This window comes from Dreissena polymorpha, chromosome 8, assembly GCF_020536995.1.
Source record: "Dreissena polymorpha isolate Duluth1 chromosome 8, UMN_Dpol_1.0, whole genome shotgun sequence".
Classification (NCBI taxonomy): domain Eukaryota; kingdom Metazoa; phylum Mollusca; class Bivalvia; order Myida; family Dreissenidae; genus Dreissena; species Dreissena polymorpha.
In genome coordinates this window covers 24,864,453-24,886,829 of record NC_068362.1, presented here as the reverse complement: position 1 = coordinate 24,886,829, position 22,377 = coordinate 24,864,453, and the positions used below count along the sequence as shown (strand labels likewise).

The 22,377-nt window shown below is 34.6% G+C and overlaps 2 protein-coding genes across 2 annotated transcripts in view; both read left to right on the top strand.

The window, feature by feature from the left end:
* LOC127840808 (uncharacterized) overlaps positions 1–22,377 on the top strand; it is a 251,389-nt gene that overhangs the window by 222,893 nt on the left and 6,119 nt on the right. The gene's annotated exons all lie outside the window — the stretch shown is intronic.
* LOC127840809 (uncharacterized) lies at positions 11,053–20,357 on the top strand. The gene is made up of 5 exons (XM_052369228.1): positions 11,053–11,183; positions 13,808–14,137; positions 14,410–14,463; positions 19,322–19,624; positions 19,750–20,357. The coding sequence occupies exons 1-5, from the start codon at positions 11,129–11,131 to the stop codon at positions 20,112–20,114; spliced, it is 1,107 nt and encodes a 368-aa protein (XP_052225188.1). The 5' UTR covers positions 11,053–11,128; the 3' UTR covers positions 20,115–20,357.

Here is a 22,377-nt window from a genome sequence, read left to right as displayed (position 1 = left end):
GGGTAAGGTGTTAAGGCTAGAATATATTTCATCAAGCCGTGACAAGTCAATGTTGCTTATGAGTTGAGCTGATTGGTCAGGTTGCCAAGGGGGGTAATTTGGTGTTTTTGGTTTGTCTGATTTTTTCACATGGGGCAGAGTAAGGTCAATTTCCCAAGATAAAGCATTATGTCCATTAGAGTACAGTGGGTCAGTCTCTATAATTTCAAAGTTATTTATAAAGCTAAAACTTTCAGCTGTTGCTAGCACATAATCAACTACTGATTTGTCTCTAACTGTATAGGCGTCGGTGGTTTTGTCCTTAAACAATCTGCCATTTAATATAAAAATGTTATTATTTTTACAAATGTCAAGTAGTAAGAAGCCATGTAAATTGGTGTGTTTGTCCATGGAGTTTCTGGTCAAAAGAATTGAAAGATTTTCTAGAAGAGTGTGTTTGTAAAGATCGTTTTGCAGTTCTAGGTCAATTCCAAAAAGTTCATTAGTATGATGGTCGGGTAAGGTGTAGTCTCTAAGTGTGCCTACCCTGCTATTCGCATCACCAGCTAGGAAAACATACTTGTAGTTATTGCAATATGTGGTTACTTCATCCTCTATAATGCTCAATTTGTCAGTGTTAAAGAGCCGTGAGTTTTCAGGGGTTATGTACATAGTTCCAATGATTATATCTTGTTCCAGACCAGAGATTTGCTTATCAATTTTCAACCAAAGGACATAATCTGTCGAATTCTGGAGTTACAAAAGGGGACAAACAGTCTCTGATATAAACCCCAATGCCTCCAGGCTTTCTTTAATATGCTTGTGAACGGTGCTTGTACAAAAAGAAGAAATTTGGTATATCAAGGATATCTGTCAAGTCAGCATGCGTTTCACAGACACAAAAATATCATAAGTGTTTATAAGTTATACAAATTCGGGTATATGAAGTCTTTTCTTCAGCCCACTCACATTTAAACTTCCTAATTTCATGCAATTGTTTTTCAGATGCGGGTCATAATGTCTTCCGCTGGGTTCCTAGTTGGCAGTACCCAGACCGTGTGTGTTACTAGGAATATCCCACGGCCATTGGATTGTGGTCGAGGGCTTGGATGCCGGAGAATGTCAGGACGTGTCGGGCTGGCAACTTGGTGGTTTCCTGCTGGGAGCGTGTTGGCGAGGATTCTTTTTCCTAGACGGCGAGGGAGATTGTTGTTTACGTGGCGTTCTACGCCACAAGAGACCAGAAGAAATTCTAGTGAATTAGGATGATGTTTCAACATTGCCGGTCTTGATCGATAAAAATGGATATGATGTGTTATAATATGTTATTTATGTATCGATATCAATACAGATATCGATTTGGATTTGCGTTTTTTTTTAAATTTTAGCTATTGTAAACTATTGGAAACTAATCGATACAAAGATAATTAACTAATTCTGATTAGCACAGAAATAACTCATATTCTTACTCATATATCTATTTCTCTTCAATTATTATGTTTCATTATGTAACATGTATATCGTCAAATAAATACAATATCGAACCGAGTTTTGTGTTTCACATTGGGGCCGTATTGACCGACTTAAAAAATGACTTTGGGGACGTTTTGACCAAAGTGGGGCCCTTTTGACTCGTTTTAACTAGGGGACGGTTTTACCTGGGGCCGTTTTTACTATCTACCTTACCTATAGCTAAATGTATCGATTAAATTCATTAGTTGAATGTATCTTTTTTAGCCAATCAAATAGCGCAGTTTATCAGTTAATTTACAGTCAATGAAGCGTGCAGTTTAGCTGGCGAAGGTTATATCGTCTGTACACATGCCAATCACACACTCGACAGCTTTTTATGGCTTAAATAGGGGCATATGACAGGAAATACACAAGTTGATTGAAACTGTAAGGTACGGTGGCATAAAGGGGGCATAGGCAATATTTTATTTGACAGTCTCTATGACGTGCGCACGTCGTAGCTATGAAGTCATAGAAATAGTAAAATAAAATATTTCCAATGTCCCCTTGATGCCGCCGTAGTAAGGGGCTCATTTTTGTTTAAATCGTATCTAGCCAGCCAGCTGGGAGGGGGGGGGGGGGCTTTAGCCCCTTAGCCCCCATCTATATACGCCTCTGAATTAATACGACTTTTAACGTATAGCGAGTCATAATCGCATTTATTATTATTATTATAAATTTTAATATCGCAAGTATTTCCAATAAAAACCGTAGCTTAATGTGCGTAATTGGTCAAACTTATGTTGGTATATACACGCGCAGTTTCTGTCAATGTGCCTGTACCACGTGACGTCTCGTTTTTCGGCTATGTGTGGGACAATCGGATGTCAACAAACCATCGCTTCAGGTAACGTCTTTGATAATTTCTTAATTAATTCAAAACCATTTTCAAAAAAAAAGGCGAGAGCCCGGCCATTGTCAAAATACACAACTGTGTTAAGATTGCGCAAAATTAATTTAGTATTTTTTCTAAAAAGTGCAACCGCGCGTTTGAAAAGACACGAATTGAAATGCTATGTGTGGTATATTTTTTATTCAACCAACAAAAACGTTCATTATAATATTGTCGAAGGTTTAAAAAATAGGGCGGACATTGTAATTCTTCATAGAGAAGCTGCATACATTGTATGTTTGCACAAATACTTCTGATTCGGAGTGTGTGCTTAAAAATGCAATAATGCTATGTGTGGGGCACGTTTTTGAAATGCTTTGTGTGGTATACAAACTAAACTAGAGAATCGAAAGATTGACATAAATATCAATTATATTTTAAGTCTGTCTAAATAACAAAAGTTGGCCAATAAAACATTGTTGGTACTGTTTTGCGTGCATAAAATATGATAATCACGACGTTCATGTTACTCAAAATTATCATGATTGTCGATAATTTATATTCATATTTTTTACTTGTAGAATGCCATTTGTTTGGGAACAGTGTGGTAGAGAGGTTAGAACACAGTCGGGAATCTCCAAACACAAAGCCATCCACGCACGAGAAGGGAAACATTTATGTTGCGGCAAACCTTTTCTTGTGTGTTTCTATAAAATTGATTGTTACAAAATGTTAAATTTTCAGTTAATTGTTACTTCAAACTAAGGCACTTGTTTTATACACAAAATCGTACGGATTGTTTGTGCAAGGTGTCATGTGAATATAATTGTGACAAAATTACAAAAAGTGTTATTGAACTTATATCTTTTTTATCAGGAATGTGTAAACAAATTAGACCGTAACGAGAGTTCTTAAATAAGCATAAAGAGATAATACAGCATTATTTAAACAAATAGACAAAAGTATCAATAACTTATTTTTCTGTAAAATCATGTATTCGTATCAAAATCCTATTGAGCTATCTTATATATCACGCATGACAATTAATTATTTATTTTTTTAAGTTTTACAGTTTATTTCATGTGTATTTTTTCTTTTCAGGGAGATTAAAGTATTTTTGGAAGCACCTTCAAGAGACGTACTGGTATCTTGATCAATGAAAAGTTGTCATATATAGTTAATGTTCAAAATTTTAAAAGACTGTTTTGTTACCAGATGGTGAAATTATTGCAGTGAAAGAAAACAATCAAAGTAAACATTAAATACACATTTGACAATTCAACCAATTGAACAACATGTATTGTTCATTACTTGGTGCGGTGGTAACAAGATCTTGCAGCCCCTTTCATGACCGGGTCGAATGAGTATTTTCATTAAACATCTTACACTATTTTCAGTTTTTCATTTAAAATTGAGTTCATGAAGTATTAATACAATTGAATATGTTCGTTGGTATAATAAACCCCCAAAGCCAAGACATTTTACGATGATCGTTTGTTACGTTTTACTTAGATCATGTATATGTTTGTATAGCAAGATTTGTTACTTTGCGAATACTGATGTACTTCTTTATGTTTTGGTGCTTTAATTTCTATTGTAACATGTGCATGTTGGTTTTAAAGCAATGTTATTATTAATGAAGTGTTTATTTTGAAATACTTAAGATATTCATATAAAGATGATATTGGAAACTAAATGAACTTAATAGACCACAAACAATCATCATTGGATTTACATTGTTATTTGTTATGAAACATTTGTTTTATTAACATATATACTCAGATGTTATATCCATCTACTCAATTTCATTAATAACATAAATACAAAACACATACATATACACACATATCAATGCATACACTTTGTTTTGATTATGCCAAAATACATATTAAATGGTATGTTTGCATAGTTAGTTGAAAAAGCTTTCCGTAAACATCACAGAATGAAGCTGGGTCCGTCTCTGTCACTTGCCGCATAACACATTCCGTGTGGTTTGATGGTGTTCATCTAATTCTAACACAGCTTCGCGCCTTAAAGCGTTACAAATCCTTCGACTAATCCTTGTCAAGTCTGAAAAACAACAGAAGTAAAACCCATTTTAAAGCAAGTGCCTTTACTTTCTTTGTCATTCGTTTATAAAAAAGGACCGACTTAACTAATCAGGCAGAAATATCAATCATGATATTTATTTTAAGACAATAAGCCACAAAAATAAATATTATAGTTCAACATAACGTGTTTGTTAAAAAAGACCATTGGTTGGATAACAATTACGCAGTGTATTTTATTTAAAATTTATGTTCAATTAAACATAAATTTTTTAAACATTACACAATTACTACACAATCAGTATTCTATCATGTTACATTTGGTTATTTTAAATTATTTTCAGTACAGACTGAAGTATATGTATTGGATTCTTACAAAACTGTGTTCAGATTAAATGCAGAACTGACGGGAAAATTCTTGCATACCACACATAGTATTTCAAAAATGTGTCCCACACATAGCATTATTGCATTTTTATACACAGACTCCGAATCAGATGTTTATGCGCAAACATACAATACATGTAGCTTCTCTATGAAGAATTACAATGTCCGCCCTATTTTTTTTAAACCTTCAACAATATTATAATGAACGTTTTTTGTTGATTTAATAAAAAATATACCACACATAGCATTTCACTTTGTGTGTTTTCAAACACGCGGTTGCACTTTTTGGAAAATATACATAATTAATTTTGCGCAAACTTAACAAAGTTGTGTATTTTGACAATGACCGGGCTCTCCTCTTTGTTTTTTTGAAAATGGTTTTGAATTAATGAAGAAATTATCAAAAATGTTACCTGAAGCGATAGTTTGTTGACATCCGATTGTCCCACACATAGCCGAAAAAGTCACGTGGTACAGGCACCTTGTGTTGTACAATACGAGAAAATCACACCTTCTTTTTCAAGGACAAGTCATTTTTTCTCACAAAACCGTTAGTTTTATTTGCTCTAAATAACTCTTGAAAAGGTCGGGTTAAAATATAATTCGGTTATATGGGTGGATAGCAAACCTGTAAAATCACTGAAAGAATCAGGGCGATCGCTTAATTACTCTTTCAACAATGAAACGGAGTTTTAAAAATTAATATTTCTAAACTGTGTTTATTAATTAATTAATCTGTTAAATCCCTGTAATTTTAAAAGTGCAGTTTATATTAGTTTATAAGAAAATGTAATAAAAACAGTTATGTGTGATGCAATAAAACCATGATCAATTACTAAACTTTTGGTATAATTTGATACACCAAAGCAAAATCACAGGAAATACTTACAATTGCAATTGTCTACTATCTCTTGGGATTGTGTTTAGTGACGAAAATGCGACAGTGGCTTGTTTTACAGGAAGAAGCTATGTAAAAGTTAAACCATTATCGTGCGGTCACGATCATGAAACAAATCTCTGTTTTACAATACATGTATATTCAATTTTGAGGACATATACCAGAGGGGGTAATCACGTGACAAACAATATGGCGACGACCATGCCGACAAAAACGTAAAAAGAGCTGCGAATCCGATAGTGAGAACATGTCATCGAAATAATTCAAATATTGCGGACCATTGACAAGCGACATTCTTGGTGAAGTTCATAGTGTTCTATATGAGAGTTACCTTGAGAGTTACAATGACAGTGATTCGGAATGTAGTGAGTGTGAGGATATACAGTTTTCGATCATATAGCATCAACAGTGCAACCACTCGAAAACATGTACCCAACGAAAGACGCCAACGGTACGAATATGGCGGGTTCACTCTGTATCTCCAGGTACAATTTCTCACCAACCACCTGTCAGTACAGAAAAGGAACAGTTATCATTTATTAATAGCACTGTGAATAAAAAAAAGAAGGCCAGGACTCTATGCAATCTTTATTTAAAGCTAAATTGGATAAGTTGAAATCAGAGTTAATTACAAATATGAACTCTAAAGTACAAACTGAAATTAGAATTGACCGAGAGCATTTCAGAAGAAACCCGCCGGTTCAATAGGGAATTGACAACAATTCAGCTCTTCAGCTCATGCAGTCTCGATTGGACACCCTGGAGCAACAAAGATCAACCCTACAAGATAACGTATTGCCTGACCAACCCACCGCTAATTATGGTAATCCTTTACATGACCCAAATCGCACCTTGACAGCTAGCGGAATCCAAACAGCACAGGAACTTGTAAATTCGCTAGGAGCAGAGGTCAAGTCACAGGATACCGTTACAGATGCTATCCGTTTACCTGCAAGATTTAATGACAGACCACCGATTTTGAAATTCAGTATAGGTTCACTTGATCAAAAAGTGTTGTTTCTAAGAAACAAAACCAAATCAAAATTCATACAACAGCATAAACATGTACAGGTTCGCAGCAGTAAATCTAGAATGAACGTTTCTTGAAATCTTCCTCATGGGCATTCATTGCACGTTGACGCCAGTGGACGCATTAAACAATTCGTACAGCAACAGGTAACCCAGGAGCCAATACAGATTGATATAGGCCAGGCACAGGACGCTGGTCTCTAGGATGCACCTCGACCCAAATCTTTAAGTCTTGCCCATCTTAACGTACGAAGTATTTGGCTGGACGCCATGCAATACTGATTTACGCATTCATCTAGTGGATAATCTGAATAGCGATATTTTATCAATATGTGAAACGCATTTAGGCGGAAACAATGGATTAAACTTACCAGGTTACACGTGGATTGGTTAAAATAGACAATATATACATGTTAATGCACCTAAACCGTCGGGCGGTGTGGGTCTGTTAGTGAAATCATGGCTGGATGAAGAATATGAAATTTCTATCGTGGACAAATCACTGGATGGAATACTGGGCGTTACATTTGTTCATAAAAGTACAGATTACGATTTCATTGTATTTGCATGTTATTTGACAACAGAAAAGTCAACCCGTGGTCGTGATGCCCAAAATGTTTACGCTCACTTGCTATCGCAAATTTACATAAATCGAGAAAGTGACGGAATATTCCTAGCAGCAGATTTGAATGCTATAATAGGGTCGGATATAATCGGTGATTTCGAAAGTATCCCACCTAGGGACGTGCTGGATAAGTCGATAAACCAACATATGCCTGAATGTTTAAACGATGCTCAAGTTTGTGTTTTAAATGGTAGATATCATGATAATAACTGGACATCAATTTCCCGGCGAGGTAAAGCGGAAGTAGATTAAATCTGTGTTCCACACGACCAATTCACAAAGTGCATTTCATTTAAAGTTATAACAATGCAAGATATTGTATGAATTGCGGATTACAAGGGCTACTGGGCGAAAGAGCACGATTACCTGATCATTCAGCAATTATAACGGAATTCCACACTGTGTATACAAACAATGATGTCCATCAGTCGTCTGCTAGTCAGGAGGTCAGACGACAACGGTACAAAGTGAGAACCGTTCCAGATGATTTCATGGATATCGATATCGCGAGATTGGCAATTATTGACCGTATCTCAAGAATTGAAACTTGCCGAGAAACACAAAACGAGATGGATACCATATATAGCAACCTATGTGAAACAATAACCGACGAAATGAACAGAACATTACCCAAACTTGAATCACGAAACCTCGATACGCAATTATCGCTACGCTGAAAGAACTGTTTCAACTTATTTTTGACACTGGCATCATACACTCGATTTGGAGAAAGTCAGTTATTTGTCCTATCTATCCTTAAGGACCCTTTATCTGATCCGCGGATTCCTTTGTACTACCGAGGAGTAAGTCTGCTACCCTGTGAGAGCAATCTTTATACCGGATTCATTAATAAACGTTTGACACGGCATATGGACGAGAACGAGAAATGCCTGAAGACGAACAGAACGACGTTCCGGCGTAATCGTTCATGCGATCACCACGTTTTTTCACTTAACGGCATCATAGGTAATAATACGACGGTATTTAAGGCGTTCATTGACTTACGTAAATGCTTCGACTTAATCGACATTGACAAGCTTCTTTACAAACTGCAACTAAACGGCATTGGTGGCAAAGTATATACGTCAATTAAAAACATTTACCAACATTCGACTGCTAGTGTCCGCGTCAATCACAAGTTAACGGACAGGTTCACGTGCCAGCCGGCGTGTATCAGGGTAATACGGCGTCGCCGACGCTGTTCTCAATATTCGCAAATGACCTCATAAAAGAGGTGAATGACCTTGACCTTGGCCTTGAACTAAGGTGTCTATGTTATTATATGCCGATGGTATTATTTGTATAGCGAAGACAGAAGATGACCTACATCGCATCCTAGACACGTTACGTGATTGGTGTTGACGTTGACCTTAAAGAATTTGGGTTGAATACATTCCAAAAATTATTTGAATCCTGCGTTGTGCCAATTATGGATTACTGTTCGGGCGTTTGGGGTTATAGGAAATACCAAGAAATGGACATCGTACAGCATCGTGAGATCAGATACTATCTGGGCGTACACAGATTTACGCCCATACTCGCAATTACCGGTGATATTGGTTGGATCCCGACCAACTATATGAGATGGTTAAACATGTTAAGAATGTGGAATAGACTCGTGTTACTCGATGACAATAGAATTACCAAACAAGTTTTCAATATGGACTACATAAGTTGTCAAAATAACTGGGGTAGTGAAGTTTAAGATATTATGACAAAAAAGGATTAAATGATCAGTTCACAAACGCCAGCCAATCAATCTAGAAGCAGCCAAACTTCGATGAACTGCATAAAACTGATTGGCGTTTACAAGTAACCCATGTTTCCAAATAACGAACGTACATCCAATTTAAGACTGACTTTGAAAAGAAATCGTATCTTAACCTTAATTTAAAGCGAAACGAGTGGTCTCTTCTCGCAAAGCTTAGATGTGGTATTCTGCCAATCCGCATAGAAACCGGGCGGACATGTTGGTGTAGCGCCAGAACAGAGACTCTGTAAACTATGTAACACTGCTTCAGTTGAAGATGAAATGCACTTTGTATTGAATTAAGTGACCCTTATACCAAGATAAAAGACTATGTTATCTTAGTGAAATTATCTCAAGTGATGAATGTATGAACATGAGAGACTGTGATAAATGTGTAAGCCTTGTAAAATATCACACCAGGAGATTAGCAAAGTATTTAGTAGCCTCATATTTGAAACGTATGGGCAATTTATTCCATATATGAAGCAATTATAATGTGTATCCGTTAATATAAGCTTTTTTTGTTAAGAATGATGACTGTATTTATAAAATCATATCGTAAGCAATGTCGATGCCATAATTGTTAATTAAATCATTGATAAGATGCGTTGAACGTTACTTGCATGCTGCTGTTACACTTCATTCATGTAAAGTATATGTATAACACATTAGTATAGTATACATGTGACGTTTTGTTACTGTTGTATGTTCTAAATTCATCGGTCGCATACTTAAAACCGTGATATTGTTTTTTTTCTTGAAGTGTAAATCTTGATCAATCGGCTCGATTAAGAATACACTTTTATTCGAATATCACAATATATATTAGATTGTTTTCATGTTTCATTCTTGTAGTTTGAATTTTTGTACAAGGTTGATTATTTTGATCACTACATATACTTTGAAGTATGAGTTTTGATTTAAGTCAAATTATGTATACAAATATAACTTGATTGTATTCAGAACTTACATGCCGCTATTATTGGCTCTATATGAAATATCATGGAATGTGATTAAGCAGGAATATACTCATTTACTTTACTTAATGACAATTTGGCACAGATATTTCGCCTAATTACAATGAAGACTATTTTGATTGACGTCTGAATTTGTGATATAAACATGTCAATAATTCTTGATATACTGTTACTGACAATTGAATCGCTTACTTATTTTTTTATCATGTATTATGTGACTTATAGGCCCGTTTGGGCCGGGTGCATGCCTTTTTGTAATTGTCTGTTGGTATTTCTATATATGTTTTCACATGTCACTTTAATACTATATTTACTTACTTACTTTACTGCATTGATTGTTTCAATGCCGATCACTTTCCAGCCATATCAGCAATACAGCCACTCTTTATCTCGACTTTACTCGCTGCGAATTTTCTTAGCGGGTGCTGTAATTTTGTTACCCGCTTATAAATTTCGCCATCTTGTTTGTCACCTGATAAACCCCTCTGTATACAATGTTTGGTTATACCATCATATACGGGGACACCCTACATAGTTCGATAGCGATCATAAAGTAATCTCGTATTTGGATTAAATCGGGTTAGGAATGAAACACGTTACCTGCTATTAAACCATTTAGTTTCTCATGTGAGTATAAACGATATGGGTGCAACTGTTCAAAATATGTTGCCATGTGTCACAATGTTATGGGGTTTCTCCATTCAATATGTTGCATTCCTCGTATTAACTTGTTTTCAAATAGATGAGGAGATTCGAAAACATGTTTAATCTTCAAAACAATCAATTTAATGTTTGTAATGTGCTATTGTTAAAATGTCAAACAACGAAAGATGTGGAAATATTTATTCCCTTAAAAAATCATTTTATCCTGATGTGTAAATTAATTAATTACGAGCACAAAGTGCGTTCCTCGCACAAACGACGGAAGTTGCGGTGATATGATCCGATTGTTCAATTTTAATTTCCTTACGCTGTATTTAAAAAGGAATAAAATGAGTCTTGTTTCGTGTAATAAATCATTATCTGTCAGCGTTGATATCCAATTTATACTTATATTAGTATAAAGAAAGTCAGTGTTTGCATGCCATGCCATGGATAGTTTAACATACAGTGTATTGCTGTGTATTCAGGCTTTGTGTCTAGGCGGTAGGTGTTTTATATAGTATATGTATATCAGTTCCCTAACTTATAATCAGATATAGCTGCCTTCAATTAATAAGTTTATTAGTATATGAGTATCTGTTTATGATATTAGAATCAATTCTTGTTATAATTTAGTACATAACAAATTGAAAGCAATCGATTACTACAATAAACATACAAATAAATTTCCAAGTTATATGTGCATGGGTAAATGGATTTACTGGTTGCGCTGCGTCCTTTAAGTTAACTTTTTGAATCAATATTTCATAACTGCGTATTGTGTACTTTATTTTATCAACATAAATGAGAAAATGAATGTTACTGCGTCCAAGGCAAAGTAAAAAATGTATTCTAATACTTGCAAATATGTATGGTTTTAACATTTTTGTCGTTTATTCATTTGACTTTTTTGTCATTTCTTATTTGCAATATCCAGAAGGGTTGTTTCCTTGTAACATACGTAACTCGTTCGATCACCTGATTGTTATCACGCCCGTACTTGCGGTTATCTGTTTTCTTGCCAAATGTCACAAGGCGCGTGCATCGATGGCGTTATGCCAGCAGTATCGGGAGTCGATTGTGCTTGTTGTCTTCTTATCGGACATATACCCAAGGATATTCAGACTTACAAACATTTGCTGTAAAAAGACATCTGTTAAGATCTAAGTACTGTCCTTTTCCATCCATACTGTCTATATGTAGAATAACGTCTGTATTAATATCTGGAACGCATCCTCTTATATAACACACGAGACAGTCAAAGTTAAGGGTTAGGTTTGGGCATCCCAGAATGCGGGAATTTTATCGAAAAGCTTAAATTATCGAAATCGGATACATACAACCAGTGACTTGTGTGTTGTGTTTCTGTCGAACTTTCTTTGCTGTTGTAACTATGCTTCAAATGACGTTTATTACAAATACAAAAATGATAGAATACGTTCTGTCGGTCATTGTTCTGCTAGTGTGTCTCTCGCCCTCAATTTTGTTATGAACGTGAATTGTGTTATATTGATAAGGAAGCTTTTTATGTGTTTCAACGATCCTTCGTGATTGTCTGAAGCAAACATGACTGTCTCTTCCGTTCAGCGCAATTGTTTAGTCCTGATTGATAAATATGCCTTACATCAAATTCAAGTCGCCGAACCGTGCTTATATGCTTCATGATCTCAAAACCGAGTTTAATAATGCAGCACGAATGTATGCTGAAGTTTTCTTGATACCAATGGTTAGATAAGCAAACGCCAGAGTATTAATGCGGTTTAAGGCATGACCTGATTGTTTTCAGAAATGCACTTGTTTAAAGAAGCCTATATATCTTGAAAATGTTGTGATGCGTTTTATCCGCTGTCCCGATAGAGCAGCTGTTGGTATACGCGCTTGTCATCTAGGCGACTTGGGTTCAATGCCCGTTCCCGTAAGCATGTGGATTCGGTTAATGGACCCCGGACATGTGGGGTTTCTTTCAGTCCCAATACCACAATACCTTTAATAATGAAATTCTTTCATTTCCAAATTTGTTACTGGCTATTGGAACAGTAATTAACAAATTTGACCTCATGTTCTTGAGTCTAGTAAGTTAAGTACGTAGGAGAGCTGTTACACACTACTGTTACCCACATATAAAGGCGGTGTGTCTCAGTGATGACAAATAATCTTAAAGAGATTATTCTAAAGGATTATGAAAGGTATAAAAGGGATAAAGTCCGAAATACTGTTTCAATGCATTTTTTATAAGCTGCACAAGCTTTCAAATGTGCATGAGCCATCATTAGAAGATTCATGTGAGCTCATTTTACTTTAATACATCAAAGGCTTTCTTGTCTCTTGAAAAAAAAATTGATCGATCGATATTTATTGTCATCAGACCGAGGGTAAAAGCGTCCGTCAGTGCTTAAATTAACGTCAGAAACAACAAAGCCGGTGTCCTTTATTGATGTTTTGTCATTTATCGATTTATGTATATGTTTTTCTGCGTAATGCGTTTCTACTTTTTACGACTTCCAGGAAAGTTTTTTAGAGTCGTTGATTTGTTTTAAGTACATTACTTTTTTAATGTAGATAATACAAGTTTACATCATAGACATATGCACACATACAAATATCGCGATCATTTTGGGCAACTGCTAAAGAGCTTGTATTCAGAATTATTCTTAGTTGTAAAATCAATACAAATATGGACAACACACAAATAAATGCATGGTTAGTATTTCATTAAAAAATATTTCAACTATTTGCACTTTCAACAATAACTTTAAACCCTATTTGATTAAAAGTATTTCCATGTAATATAAAATTGTCTTGTGGAGCATGAATCCTATTGATTAAAACACAATAAAGCCATAGTTAAGGCATAGAGCAAGCACCGGTGTTTTCTTGTTTTATACCAACCTATTTGAATTTGTGTTCGCCTTTTCGGAAAATGGATAAGTCGCAAGAGGCAGGCGTTTCGTTCAGGGCAAACACATTGTACATGCGAGTTAAACTCGCATAATTCTGATTTTGTACATATTCATTTTCGTATTAATTGCTTTTTGTGTCAAAATGTGTTTCCGTGAGAATATGGGCCTTTTTGTTATCCATATGTTGTATATTGCAAATATGTAATCGGTTCGATCATTTTATTAAAGCATCAAACGTTACGTTAGAGAAAACGTTATTAGGGACAGCTCCAATACGACATGAGCTGTTGTGTTCCTGGCTCTTTGAGCCCACCGACTTTGCCATATTCAGAAAGAATCAGTCGGGGACTTTCAAAGATATCGTATTTATATCAAATGACTGCACGTTTATACCATCGACTTTTCCAAATGGCATGACGTGTGGCTGCATAAACTCGACTTTGGCGCGATGCAATATTACACAGACGTTGGACAGTGATAATGTTGAGGAGTGGATGTGTGTAGTTCCTTACCAAGGACGAACACAAAATAGCAATGTTATCCCTATAATTTATACAGGTAAACAGATTTATTCTTAGCAGCTGCAATCAATGTTGGTGCTGCTTTTCCTATTTATAATACTCCTACTTTTACGATTACTAAAACGACCAATGCTACTGTTTCTAAACATATCTTATTACAACAAAGTTTATTGCTACTACCACTGCTAAACAATCGACGAATGAAGTATCAAACAAATGTACATGTAACGAAATAAATGTTACTATGCAACACATACTATTAGCAGTAATATTCTTGCTAAGATTTGGCTTTTCGTTTCTTTTTCAAAGAAATCCGTACGTCGTTGATACAAGCAAATGACCACGGGACAACAACTAAAACACGTGAGCCAAAGCTTTTTTTTAAATTGGGTATTTTCTTTTAATAATATAATTTTAACTGTATATAAGTAATAAAATGTATAGTATTTGTGGTTTTTATATATGATTTTTTTCGAAAATCGAATTGGACCGAATTAAGGATCCGTGTATACAGCTTAACTACATATAGTTATGTTAAACTGTTAGGGTTTTATGCAAACGAACATTAAGAATAATGTAAACTGGTATGTAAAAAGATCAATTATAAATAATTCTCACATGGATATAAAAACACAATAATAGCTCAGACTTACCTTGCGTGTATGCTTGTGTTATATATGTTCTATACTTTGTTGCATAAATACGGTTTTGGTGAAAGAGTAAGCCTAGATATGTTTTAGCCTAACCCCAAACATTCTTTAGAAATAAGTATATTTACGAAAAGCATGTATTACGTGATCTTAGCAATCGGAGAAACACAGATATAATCATATCTAAATTTTTGATATTCTTTTTACTTAGATTGCTTATGTAAAAATACAGTGCTAGTTGCATTGTGATGGCTATGGAACAACGGAGTAATCCATTCGTACCTTGATATATATTGCATTCGAGAGGCGTGTTCTTAGAACTTACAATAGAGAATATAGTCTTTCTGAGACGGGTCGGATGAATCGAAGTACGCATCGGCACTAACAGTATATTCTATCCATCGCACAATATTGTCTTAAGGTTGTTTATAAAAACAAAACAAAAACAAACGACGCTCAATTGTAACAAAATAGCAGAGCTACAATCAAACAAACATAAATTAATTATGCGTCGTAATGTCGATTATTTTTGTGAACTTTAACAGGAACGCCACTCGAAATATTTCTGAATAATTCCAAACAAACGTAGACCAAGACAAAAAAAAAAGCCATTTGCATCAATTTAATTTTAATTAGGATGAAACATTATAAAAACATCAAGTAGAAAACACAAATTTTAGTTCAAACATAAATTGTTCCTCTAAGATCAAAATGGCTGCCGTTACAGTTAGTATGCATGAAGAATCCGATTTAACACGGTAGATCATATAATCATATTGAATGATTTTATTTGCTCTCATCAAAGATGGATTAAAAACAACGTTTCATCACATAGTGACCGAAACAAAAGTCCGTCATGGGGTAGTCGGGTAAACCTTGATAGGCATGCGAAACCCAGAGTTTTCTTATATTGTATTATTTAGGATAATATGCATTTCTTAAGCAATTGATACCTTGTAAATGTATATTGCGCCATTTTAACATATGCTCTTAAATTGCACGGAATTATGTTCGGCGCTCTAGGTAACACGGATAAGCGATGTACTGTAAACGTATAGAAATTCGTCGGTATAAAATTTCGTGGTTTAATAAAAATCAACAAATTCGTTGACACGTAATTTCGTGGATTTCAATTTTTTTGGGTATACTGACCGTCATAATAATTAAACTTTTATCAAAACAACCAGAGTAATAACGAAACATAATCTGCTAATCTGTGTTGACAGCAAGACTTGGGGTTAATGTGCACTGAAGCATGAAAGTGTTGCCGAATGCCAATAATTGTCGAAAAGATCGATAAAGCGGCGCACATGTGGGTCCCTGCTCGCTTATTGACATGACGCCTTATCTATGATCGCTCCGCCCACTTAATCACGTGGCTCAGCGGGTAGCAAACCTAGACAAGCTAACACCAAAATGGCTTTATTGCCTGTATACTGCATGTAGATTAACGCGATATTCCGGATTATTTTTATGGACTTTTTGACACCATATGACACTTGTATAAGGGGTTTGTGTCATTTAGTTATTCTGCGAAGGAAAAAAAATATACGTTAATAGAGAACATCAGCTAATTATAACGGGTTTTTCGGTACATGAATAACGCTCTCAAACGCTTGCGCGCTGACCGAAATCGAACCTGTTATTACGTGTGATGTTGGTATTGGTATTAGCAATAAATTAACACTTCTTCAACGGCATTTACCCATGTTATTTACGAAACATTTCCACTCGTGTATTTGACACGAAATAGCGCTTTTAACTGGGATTTCGGTGAAGTTTTACACGCTTTCTGACACCGAGTGTACCAAAAATCCCACATGTTATCACGTATAAAAGTGATATTAATAATATTAAACATTGCTTATGGGACATTTATCAATCACTTTAATTGAAAGTGCAAGACAGCACAATAAGTTTGGTCATTGTCATATATAAAGTAGCGCTGTATGAAGGGGAATTCAGTAAAGCTACCTGTATCAGACGCTGGCGCAGGTACCGACTTCTCCCAAGTTCGGCATTTATTGGTTATATCAGTGATAATAAATCTTCGATTCTATTAAAATAGAAACATATAATCGTTTTCACTTGTTTCTGACACACACAAAACTCGATTTATAACGGGGATTTTGTTAAGTTACGCAAAGTTGGTACCAATCTTCTCTATTTTTCTACAAGCACACGTGATATAATTCATACTTAATAATGCGTAGTTATTTATAACATAACATATCCAGTTTTATAAATAAATAAATGCTCCATAAGGGTGATCTCGGTAGTTCTACACATTGAAGCTTCCACCTGCTCTTGTCAAGACCGCATTTCCGCGTTTGAAATGGTATATATTTAATTAATCTAACTTATGGATACATAAACCTATTCACACCGTTTTTGCCTTTTTTCATTTCCGCTATTTTTTTTGAACAATCAAACGAAACTCGTTGTAAAAATGAGAACTAGGCATTCGATCTCAAAGGTGGATTAAAAGCGTTCATTGGTGACATCACATGTGTAGATACCGTTATTAATATAATATATCACGTGTCACCTTCTAATAACATGTATAATGGCAATAAAGTGCATTACTATCAGAGTAATAAAACACAGCACAAATTAGGCTTCATGCTGGGTTTTATTTATCTTTAAGTAATGCAGATGAACCTCGCTTCTGTATATTAATGACCTAGTAACTGATAAAACTATTTTAAAAAAACGTGAAATATTATGTGATAATCAGATCGATAACATAAACTATTTAAATCTGCTAGTATATCCGATAAAAAATATATTATAATTGTCTTTGACAGTGTTGACGTTCAGTTGTTCGTGGTGACGACCGCATGCATTTATATATCTCTAACACTTCTCAAGATCTCTTTTCGGCTTTGGAAACGATATAAATTAAATTAAATTTCAGGATATCGATTGTCCGAGTTACATAATCCCCATCGACACCGTTTAACCATTTTTAATCTATTTTTTTAAAGAGGAAAACAAAAGAAACTCGCTAAAGTGAAAGTGAACCTATATATAGCTTGTCTAGAAAATGGCGGACAGTTCGTTGCTAACTAACGCGCCCGATTAAACGATCGCTGATTGGTAGATCAGTTCTTATATAAGAACTTGATTGACAGGCGGCGTCATGTCAATTTCCATCAATGTTGTTTTGACAATTTGTGCAAATCTCACCGCAATCGGTCTCTTAGTAGTAACAATTAAGTAATTAGGTCCCCAAAATACACGTGTGAGAACCGTTATATCTCTTTTAACTTTAATTTGCACTAATTAACATATGTGATAAATCTGCAAACTGTTAATTTGACGACGTCACGTAAAAAGTATTATTACCCAGACACTTATCAAGAAAACAACATATTGTATTAACTAGCATATCTCAATCAAACAATGTCTCTTTCAAAATGGTTGAAAACGGAAACAGTTCAGACACGTTCCCCTACTATAGCAGGATTGCCCGACCTTGCAAAGGCTCAGTCTATGACTGAAGCATTATTGACACAGGTCGCTAACGATCCAGTGGAAGAAAACATTTTCAATCCGGTAATATTTTAATTAATCAAAAAATTGTGTAATGTGACCTACTGAAGTGAAGTAATTATTACAAAAAACAAATATCTCGGATAACCGAAAACAAAAGCAAATGTCGGAAATGACATTCGGAAATGACCGATTTCGGCTTAAAGAATGTATAAATAATCGTTGGTACTTGAATTCGTGGTTCAGTAGACCAACGAAATCCACGAAAATTCGTACCACACGAAATGTAATGGTTTTACAGCATTATTGGTTAAGCATGTGCGTAATGAATCGCTGCGGAGCGAATTTGTATAAATATCATTTTCTGTTTCACTTTAAATGAGACACTGTTAGAATAAATCATAATATTATTATGTAAAACAGCAACACAAATATTTATGGATGTTTACCCATATACCTTTGTACCTAATACGATTTAATACCCGATACATCACTTTAAAAACAGAAAGAGTCGAAAGTAAACTCGATACAAAAAATCTATTTTTAGACAACTTGAACATTTTGGAATTGTATTTTATTTGCCAAACCAGTATATAATTACTCACGCGGGCATTCCATACACGCTTGGTTTTTCACTATTACTGAACATCTCTAGTGTTTGTTGGTATCAGTTTGGGATAACTATCAAAGAATTAATACACAACAGATATGTCAGTCGACATATTTCGTAACCAGTGTCTGTCTGAAACAAAAGGTATGTCCAAAATGTGTTCGTTTTGAGAAGATACTGTAGAGTTGTGCCCGGCACATCGAGATGGTTCCCGGTCGAATAAATATAGTTCTTGATTGATATACATATTGCTTTTTCGACAACCTAAGATACAAATAATTTAAATTAAATATGAATGTTCCGCGTTACAATATGATCGTGCTGGGCTAAACACATCGGGCAAACTCACATTGGTTTTAACCATGGATTCGTTTTTTGTGTTTTGAAGATTTTTGCTCGTGTCAAAATATCTAACTATGCTATGCATGTTTAATGACATAATTATAGGGTTAAATGTTGTTCGTAGATCCGGCGACAGTCACAAGTTTCTACATAAACGAAATGCAAGAGGAATTTAATGTGACACTCATAGAAAGTGGCAATAGAAGTATTAATTGCGTTGGCGATGGAAAACCCGATCCAACGCTTGCATTGATAAAACATTCTGCAGAAGACGAACACAACACGACGTTATACACCGTCAATAGCACTCATCTGCGTTACAATACTTCACTTGGCAGCCAGAATTCTGGGCAATATACTTGCGTATCTTCCAACCGTTATGGAAAAGATTATAGAACAATACATTTAATTATTAAAACGTTAGAAGGTATTTAAACTGTCATAAATTGTATAAAAACATATGCATATGGTATAAAAGGGATATCAAATATAGGAAAACATACTTCTTTATAATATTAATAATGTATTTACTATACACATTATTTCTTTTAGATATTGGTAATATAATGCAATGGTCTTCGGTAACACCCACTGAAACAGCAGTTCGCTTACAATGGACTCTCCATGACAATACGTTGATGCACTTAGTGGACAACAGCACTTGCTATGTAGTTTACAAGACTAAGGGAGAAACAGAATGGACCAATATTATCAAAGAGCTCAACAAGACGGTTACGCAGACGACATTAATTCTGGATCTCCAACTGAACAACCTGCGTCCTCATACTCAGTATGAAGTTCAACTGATCGCACAGTTACCGTCCGCCAATTACGCAATCGCACCAATCGTAATGTTCAAGACATTGTCGTGTAAGTATGGCGTTAGTGTTCGTGTGTATAGGTTAATTGACTATTGACTTTTTACATCATTTTCTAATGATAAATGCTATTAAACATGTTACAGCTAAGTGTTTGATGCAATATAATAAGGACCTTCTTATTGTAAACGTTCATGTTAAAATCGAAAAATACACGCATTTAATTAAAAACATATTAAAGAATGATAAAATCGATAAATAAAGAATTAAGGAGTACGAAGATTTTTTATCTTTCGAAAGGCGAATATGAAGCCATTTGTTCGTTTTTCACGTATATTGCTGTAGGGGTCTTAATTAAGTGTATACCATGTATAAGGTTTTAAGCAATATATATATATATATATATATATATATATATATATATATATATATATATATATATATATATATATATATATTATTTATTTATTTATTTATTTATTTATTTATAAAGTTCAAATGTGTCGATATATATTGTATATTTATTACATATTTATTATAGTCTTTAACCGTTTATGTATGTATTAGTTTCAAACGTGACGGGAATAGACATTATTGTTGCGCCTATCGCCTGTTCGGTTTTTCTAATATGCCTTGGCATACTGCTGCGACTGTGTATGAACAGGTCAATGCGTGGTCGGGAGCGAGCAGGTAAGAACCAATGTGCATGATATATAGAGAATAACAGGTTACTGCCTAATCTTTTTGAAATATATCAGGCAAGGCTTATAATAATATAACGTCGAAGCTTGCCGAGCCGTTATTTTATTCGTACCGAGCCTGATATATTACAAAAATATCAGGCAGTAACCTGTTTGTTTTTTGTTTATCATACATCTACGTCTCCGATTTTAAAGAAATAGTAAAAAAATCACTATAAAACTGCACTTTAAGCGGGAAAGAAAATGACTTTTGTCGTTTGACGTGTTAATAATGACGTTATGAGCACGCGCGCTTAATATTTGTAATTTTTTTTTGCTGTTTGTGTTGCATTTTGTGTTTAATATATATTACATCTTGGTATCAAATTGTTTGTTTTATTGATTCTGATTCGATTTTACTAAGACTCATTACTTTATAGTTGAATCCGAGTAATATTACCATCCTCCACACAGGACTGATATAAGAACTTCCTGTTGACCATGATATAAAAATATATCAGGCAACGTTATATCAAGCAGATATCAATGCGGTGGTATGATAAAACAATTTATCGACTGAATCCTAACGCACGGTTGAAGGTGGAAATTCATTGCATATGTACAATAAATGCATTTGGTGTATATGCAAGTCTATATGCACCATATTTACATTCTCAAAGCAGAATTGCGTGTACTCAAAAAACGAAATTATCTTATAAATCGTTGAGCAGATGTACTTTTAGAACTTCAGAAAACGTTAACTGGTGTTGTTTTCACAGGTACCCCTTTTGTGCAATTAGATACCAATAACTGTAAATATTTAACAAAAATCCAGCAAACAAAGCATCAATATAAAATTTACTTGCAGTGATAGACAACTTAAGTAGGCAAGAACCAATATCTATGAATATAATGCGAGCGGAAGAAAATACACGCCAAATAATTCCACTACAAGACGAAGACCACTACGACTTCATTGATAGCAACAGAACAATTTCATGCATTAGCCCAAAAGGCACGCAAGATTCGCATACTGATTCACTACCTTTTCTGACTTTTGATGGAACAAATCAACATGGTATGTAACAAGTACACAGATGATTTAGAACACTTTATCTAATAAATATTATTTACGACATCAACATGGAATTACTTCCATATCTTATCGAAACATGAAAACATATCGTAGAGCTAATTGAAATCAAGCGTGTCGTTTCGTTTTCTTCATGTTCTCAGTCACATTGTTGTTTTGTTTATAGTGACGCATTTTCAATAATGTTTTAAGTAATCATTTATATTTTTCTGTCTTCCTATAAAGTAGAAGTACGTTACATTTGTATTTTAACGCATGTTATTATGTGTGTTGTTTTTCAGATGAAATAGGTTTGCAAGCACAAACGTATGTAATTCAATTATTTGGGTTAATACTTGTTATTACTTCCGTTATTATCTTTACAAACGTTTATAATTGTTGAGCAACTCTATGTTGACGCTTAATTGCGGTTTAATAATCGCTTTACGTAAATCTCCTTTTATAATGATTATGTTATATTGTTTAAAGGTCAAACACATGTAAACAACTACAGAACATTTTAAAAGGAAATGTTATCTTCGTAGTTGTGTGTTTTGTTTTTCAAAGGTAAATTCATGAACATTCTAGTATTTATTTTAGTAGTACGAAT